Source organism: Chaetura pelagica, unplaced genomic scaffold (assembly GCF_000747805.2).
Source record: "Chaetura pelagica isolate M959 unplaced genomic scaffold, ChaPel_1.0 scaffold585, whole genome shotgun sequence".
In the NCBI taxonomy this organism is placed as follows: Eukaryota; Metazoa; Chordata; class Aves; order Apodiformes; family Apodidae; genus Chaetura; species Chaetura pelagica.
Genome location: NW_009953404.1, coordinates 577,651 through 585,300, shown reverse-complemented (window position 1 = coordinate 585,300; position 7,650 = coordinate 577,651). Strand labels below are relative to the sequence as shown.

The 7,650-nt window shown below is 43.0% G+C and overlaps 1 protein-coding gene across 1 annotated transcript in view; it reads right to left on the bottom strand.

Moving 5' to 3' along the window:
* Positions 1–186, bottom strand: part of LRRC43 (leucine rich repeat containing 43) — a 6,877-nt gene extending 6,691 nt beyond the window's left edge. The window contains exon 1 of the mRNA XM_009998445.1: positions 91–186. Coding sequence (XP_009996747.1) covers positions 91–186 — 96 coding nt within the window. The remainder of the gene's footprint in view (positions 1–90) is intronic.
* Between the last annotated feature and the right edge of the window lie 7,464 nt (positions 187–7,650).

The window sequence follows — 7,650 nt, the reverse complement described above, 5'->3', positions numbered from 1 at the left end:
CAGCGGGACTCGTTCTGCGGAGATGGGGAGAGCAGGAGTGAGAGCCCTGCAGGCTGCAGCCCCCGCGGCTGCGCCCCACGAGCCCCCTACCCAGCTGCCGAGGCCGCAGGGGAAGTCCCGCAGACTCAGGCACCGCAAGTGCTCCCGAAAAACAGCCCAGACACTGCGGCGGCCGGATCCTGCCATCCAGCCCAGCAGGCAACTGGAATTCCCTGGCTCAGCGGGGAGGCAGGAGTCCCGGTTGCTGGGAGACGGGAGGGACGCGGGTGCCCTGGAAACAAGGACCGAGCTCTGCAAACGGCCGCGGAGCGAGCCTGGGACGGCACCAGCTCGGGAATAAATCCCTGGGTTTTCTGGATCTCCCCCTGGATTCTGGGGGCTGCTCCCCACCAGGGCAAGAGACGGAGGGCTTTTTACTTGCTGTGTCAGCTCAGTCCCCTGGGCAAGGAGCTGTGACACGGCATTTGCCGTTTCACTTATCTACATCCTGAGCGTCGCTCAAGTTTCGGGCAGGGAGCCGTCAGGTTCTCAGCTGTGAAAGCTCTGCTCTTCGTTGGCATGGAGGGCACTGCCACCACAGCACCACGAGGCGCCCGGAAAACACAGTTCATGGTTAAAAATACCAGCTCCTACACTTGGAAAAAAGGTAGATAAGCCCCAGGAAAAAAAAAAAAAAAAGCCCCAGCTCTAAGGTCAGAATCAGGTCTCCAGGTTCTGAGGGTTTCTTTGTTGTTTCCAGCAATGAGTGTTGAGGCAATGGCTACAGCAGCAAAACTTCCCCAGTGAATCGCAGGTGCCCTGTGGCATCTGGTGGTTACGTGGTGGAAAGCTGAACTTCCACTAGGGCTGGGTTTTACGGGACAGATGTCTGCTCCCTTATCAGCTCAGCAGCTTATCACAGCTGTGTGCACATAGGAAAGGATGTGCAGAGCATGCACAGGCCGAGAGGCCACCATAGAGTGGAACAACCAGGCAAATTCCTCTCCTCAGCTGAGCAGAAAATGAAGTCAAATCTTAGAACAGTCTTCAGAAAAGTATTACTAGTGGCTGAATCACGTTCTGTGGGGAAGTTGAGTTGTAAGGATGCTGCTTATTTCTGTCAATGTCACAAATAAGTGGGCCCCACTGCCATTGGTGCTGCACAAAGAGATGTTCCCTGCCCTTGGAGGAAGATCAGCTGTGATTTCTTTGTCCGTCCTTGGCTCTACCTGTCTGGGGCAGTGGAAGGGGGCTGGCAGTGCCAGCTGCCCAATGGTCTCTTTTCTGTGCAAGCACCTTGCAACGCACTGTGAGGCACTAACCAGCCACTGACCTCTCTGCTTACAGGCTGGTGGGACCTGAGTGCAAAAACATCCAGGGGAAATGTCCATTCCTATTTCAAGCCTTGGGATTCAGTTCAGCCTCAAGTTCTTGTACCAGTCCCAGGCACTTTCAGAGGAGCTGATGCACATACCAAGCTTTTTATCTTCAGAGACAGATTATTTCATGTGAAAGAGAGAACACTGATTATTTTGACACCAAGCTGTTGTTCCCTTCAAGTCTTCTGGTGACTTGACAAACATTCACCTTTCAGTCTATCACTACCTTTCACCACAGGGCTGGGAAGCATGGCTGTATCTGTCACTTGGCATTGTCACAAAGGTGTGTTCAGAGGTTTCCTCTGCTCTCCTTTCTGTCCTAAACTATGAGTTGTTCTGCAGGTCCTGTTCTGATCACATCCTCATACCTGTAAATCCTAGGAAAGATTTTTCACTGTTTTGGGGTGTGTTAAGAATTTCCTGCAGTTTGTCACTGGAAACAGAAAATGGCCTCAGGGGACTTAGAGGTGTGACAGAGATGGGGAAGTGGGATCCAGGACATCCTCTGCTGGGATAGGTGCAGGAGTCACACCTTGGAGACATGATCTTACAGACATCCAGCAGAAGGTTACAGATGTTGCCCTGGAGGCCTGACCTGCCTTTGTACACAAGCCCTTCATGGCTTTTTCACTGCCAGGGTCAACCCTGCAGGAGAAGGTTGCTGGCTTTGTGTCCCAAGGGTGTGCTCACACGTGCTCCAAACGTTCTTCTTTTTAAAAAAAAAACACAACTGAGTTTATGTTCAAAATCCCCCATTTTGGAGAGGCCAAGGATTCAGACGGGATGTCTAAGCATCCTGAACTCCTCTTCAGACAGATGATACAGGCCACCATGGGTGTCAGTCCGAAACTGCCTCTAGATCACAATCAGTGAAGAAGCGCTCGAACCAACTTTTGATTTAATCTTTTAAAAAAGAAAAAAACCCAGAACGATCACATGCAAAAAATATATTTAAAAAAAAGCCCATGGAGGAGCCAGTGACGCAAAACTCCACAGCATATAAAGGCAGCTTGGTGGGACAGAACTACAGCACTGCAGGCAGCAGGGACACCAACCTCCAGTCGGCTCTCAGCCACGTCAGCTGCTCTCCGAGCCCACCATGCGACGCCGAGCAGGTGGGTGCAACTTAACCTTGCTGCACATGGTGAGGCTGCACTGGTGGATCTTCACCACAAGCTCAGCCCTCTAACCTCTCTGTGCTTCAGAAACTCATCATGATGCACAAAACCAGGAAGTTTTGCAAATATTTTGTAGAGGCTTGAGACAAATCATGGTGTTCTTTCTTTTTTTTTTTCCCTTTCTTTATTTGAATGCAGAGTTCAACAGGTTTGCAATGCTCCTCTTCTGCTCACTGATACCTTTGGGCTCCTTGGCACCAACAGCCAACTCAGAAGAAAGCAAGTTGATTACAGGACAGAGACAGACGCATTTAACCACCCAAATACAGTCCTTGGCACCAGTGATTGAAAGGCAAGCGACCACCTTGTTTAAGAACTACGTAAGTGTGCTGTTCTGCATCTGCTATGTCTGTGTCTGTGGAGAGTTCTCTTGAATTATTCTAAAACATCAGAAAGCAAAGTCTAGGCTAGCTGGTGAAAGCCTGGACAACTTCACCTCAGCTAACTGCTACCTGAGATCCTCCAGACTAAACACATTGCTTTTTCTTGGTTTGCCAAGTTATGTTAGGCTTGAAAAAGGCAGTTTTTTGGATGAAACTGGTCAGATCACTGGAAACATGGAGAGCATTACCTTGCTCTTCAGTCAGATCCTAGTGCTCGAGCAGTCAGGAGCAGTTCTGCTGAAAATCCTGCTCCCTCATCCTTCTCTTAGAGGTGGTAAAATGTACACCTAAGGGTCAATGCTTCAGACAAATTTCAATGCCTGGGAATATGTTCCCAAGAGCATATTATCAAAATCAATTTAAACATTTCTCTTGAATTCGTTCTTGAAATCAAAACCACTTTTGCTGAAACAAATCAAGGGAAATCTTTTGCATGAGTAACTTTTGCCCCTAATACTTAGAAAAGCTGAAAAGAAAGCCAAGCAGGCTTATCAAGATGGAAAATACAGCACCATCAGAGCCACAAGGAGTGTATGATACCTACTCCATAAAAGGAGTGTAGGTGTTAACGCAGCAATTGAAAAAGAACAAAAAACCCCAACCATCCACCAACTAAAAGGGAGGTGTGTACCTGCCCAGGCACCAAGGGACTTCTAAGAATGAGACAAAACAAAAGAATAATTTCTCTCTGCTCTTCCTCCCCTACAGAACGTGTGTAGCCCTCTAACACCCAAAACTATGAGTTGGCTAGCTACTGTCCCCGAGGCTGAAGACATAGTGAGGAACATATTGGAATGCCCAGCTTTTGAGGCAGATTGCTGCATTTTCCACATTTTTCACGACATTTTGAAAAACCTGAAAAGCGACATCGAATTAACCTGTGGTCAGAATTTAACCCTGTTTGTTGAGGCAAACATCAAGCAGCTCCACGTGACACTGACTGAACGAGCTAATCTTTACACCTGCAAGAACCCGGATCTTCTGCAGAGGGATCTTGGCCAGGTCCAGGAGATGACAACGGCCCACAAGAAGATGTACATCTGGCGGGTTTTACAGAAATATGCACAGCTTATGCAAAATACAACAAAAAGGTACAGAAATGTTAACAGGCCAGGGCAAACAACAGTAATTTAAGATCCTAGAGACTTGGCTAAATGTGACCCGTCAGTAGGTATGTGATCAGCTTGATGCCAGGAACAACTACTGATCATGTGCTTGCTGTTCTACATATTATTATATCACCAATTACAGAATCTATTTTAATCTAATATTTAAAGGATTAGTACCATAAATTATTTATCGTATTTATTATGGGACTATTTATACTGTTTTATTGGCAACAGCATATTAAAAGGATGGACTAATGTAAGTAAGGATGATTTAATTAACCAATCAAGACAGAAAAGCATGATTTCAGCAACTTGAATGTCATCTACATTTTAATCTTGCTATGATTCTTCCAACGAAAAGTTGATTGTCAACAGATGATTTTGTACTTCTTTCTCTGCTAGTGAGCAGTATGTATGAATTTTTATAACACATCTATTTTAATACATTTATTTAAGAAATCATATCGCCCATATATATTTATTTGTATTTTTCACTTTTATATTCTAACACTGAAAGGGATTATTGATATATTGGCTACTTAGTAAGTGAATGGTTTAACTTATTTGCTTTCACTGTATTTAGATAAAACCTGGAATTCAATTAAAATGAGATTAAATAAAACTAATACTGTTGGGTTTTTATTTCACTCTGTATTTCTCTTTTTTCTGCACTTTTGCACTGAAAACCTAATGTTTTATTAAATAGCAAATTAACTAGCTGTTTCTGATTGTATGTTAAAGTTACTAGACACAGCACATACCTTCCTTTCAATTAGCCAAAATAAAAAGTTTAAGCCAGTCTAAGCATTAGAATCGGTTCAAAAATTAACACTATTTATCTATAAAAATCAGTTCAAATTTTAACTTTATCTATTAAAAAATTAATTTTCCTTGAAATGTCCACTTAAAACACAAGTACAGGATTCCTCCTCTCCCTGCTGCCACCCCCAGGCAGAAGCAACATCTGCTGACCTTGTCAGGTAGGGTCAGCAAATCACCACAAGCAGGAAGACATTTACATCTTGAGGACTTAGAAACAACCATTTCCAATGTTTAACAGCAGTGGAGAATCACTGCCTACTACCAAAATGCTTCATGTGAGACTAAGTTAGAGATACTAACAAAATTAAATGCAAAAGAAGTAAGAAAACTGCTATACATTCACACACCTGACTCACCAAAATTCTCATAAGCTATATTAGGTAAAAATCACAAGGATGTGACTAACCAACACCAACTATCATGCAATGATTTTAAAATAAAATCCCTTTTTATATTTATCTATTACCTTTCACTTCAGCTACAGCCTCAGTCACCCAATAATGCTGCTTCCACTAGGCAAAAAAATCCAATATATCTTTGAGGGGACAACAGAAGCACAGGGAGCTGAAGTGTCCTACCAGGGAAAAACAAAAATCAGTCATTAAAGGCAGATAAAATGCTGTTTGTTTCATTTCTTTAAATGGACTTGAGCAGCTCCATGTCTAACACTGACATCAGTTCCATGGGAATGTCATGTTATCCCACCTCAGTGTTGCTTTGTGGAGGCCCCTGGCCAGGCAGTTTTTCAGCTAAGAGTCTCAAAGCCTGCAAGAAAATAAGACCATCAGGGCCCAAAGCATTTGTGCAGCCCCTACAAGCTTCAGTTTTACCTTTCTCAGAGAAATACCACGTTGACCTTTGAATTACCAGCCTGTTAGAAGTAAATGTAGAAATAAATAGATGTTTCCCTACTTAGTTTTGTCAAAAGAGCTCATTCTCACTGTTATGCTTCATGTCATGAACAGGAAGTGTCTGATCCCTTTAGGAACACATCAGAATACTAATCCATTTGGAAAATCTTGTGGCACAAAATGTGAAGGAGTAGGCTGACTGGTTATTCAGGGTGAGGAAACACAAACACTCTGCACCCCCCTGGACTGGTGGAGCTGGTACTTCAGCCCTCCTGCTCATTCCCAGTCTCTAAGCTGCTTTAGGAAAGGGGAGCAGAGTTGACTACAAAGGGTAGTTTTCAACAACTCAGCACAGAGCAAACGCAGCCTGGTGGCTAATGCATGAGAAAAAGAACTCACTTCTAAGCTCATCAGAGTGAGCTGATCCTGTCAGTCAAGACAGGCCCAAGAGGCACCATGTTTCTTAAAATAAGCCCTTAAAATTAAGTTTCAGCAGCTCACCAGAGGATATAAGCCTTGCAATGGGAAAGCTCAACACAAGATCCCAAACAAGTCTCAAACGAGCCCCTGTCACCCTTCAGAATTGCAAAAAGGTTGGCAAGTGCTAGTCCTGGTCCAGGAGCAATTCCACTTACCATTTCTTCACATCCAGTTAGAAAATAAAGGCATTACAACCAGTTTCTTCCAAAAAATAAGCTTTATTGTTTTGGTTGTAAATATAAAAAAATGCATTGCACAATTTAACAGACCTACTGAAAAGTGCTACATGTCAACAGCACAACAGAAGTTGTGTCATGCAACAGAACAGGAAACCTAGGCAAAGCAAGAGCACAACCTGAAGTCCTCATTCCTCCAAGCTTTTTTTTTTTTTCCTTTTTTTTAACAAGAATGAAGTCCACTCACTTGAAACACATTTAAATACAAGGTAGAAGAAGAAAAAGAGCAATTTATTCATTGTATTGTTAACTAAAAGGCTTGCTCCTAGCATTGGTATCTTTCGATTGAAAACCTTATTCATGTTGGAAAAGTTCAGATATAAAAGCAATTCAGACAATGGCTAGAAAATCATTCTCTTATATACCAAAAATGTGTTGCTTCAGAACTGAATCAAGTTTTATGGATCAGGAAACAATTTGGTACTACCACTTCTGCTCTAAAATAGTAAATGAGCAAGAAATCCAACCAAGAATGAAACAAAAGGAAACTTGAGGCCTTAACTGATGTTGTGGGAACAATATTGGGGCCCTATAAAGGAAAAAGAAACCCAAATTGTTTCCTCTGATACTCGAATATATAAATTGAGTAGGATTAATAGGAAAACTTCTGTTGTCTCACCTAATCATAAAACCTCCTGAAAGTCATCAACAGTTGTCCACAGTCCTCTGCAATTGGTATGACTGGATTCTTAAAGCATCTAAACAAGGTATCATCAGCCTTTTCATTTGGGGAGTTTTTCCATGCAATGAAAGTGGAAAGCAACCAAAAAAGAAAGAAAGAAGTCAAAATATAGTTAACAACCCATTCTGCTTTCAGCAGTATCTTCTAGTTGGCAACATCAAGGCAAGAATCATCCACCCCAGAAAGAAAGTGAAACAGTTTTCAAATAACCTGCACCACAAAAGCCTTGTCTTACTGCATGTGTTTGCAGTGAGCTTCTCTCTCCTGCTCTCAAACTGCTCAAGTTTTAAAAACAAACAAAACACAATATGCCTGCCCTGTCACCTCTACCACTCACACACACTCTCAAGGGAATGTCAAAAGCTGAAGACAGAAAGTAAAGGATGCTATTTTTTAATGCAATTTATCAGCCCTTTGTCTTTTCAAGCCATTCCAGGAGAGATTCCATGTAGAGCTTGAAGCTTTTGCGTTATTTCCTGGGTTTGTCACTCCTGGTATGACAGCAAGTACATGTGTGTGCTTGAGCACCCAGAGTGGTGAAGTCAGCAGGA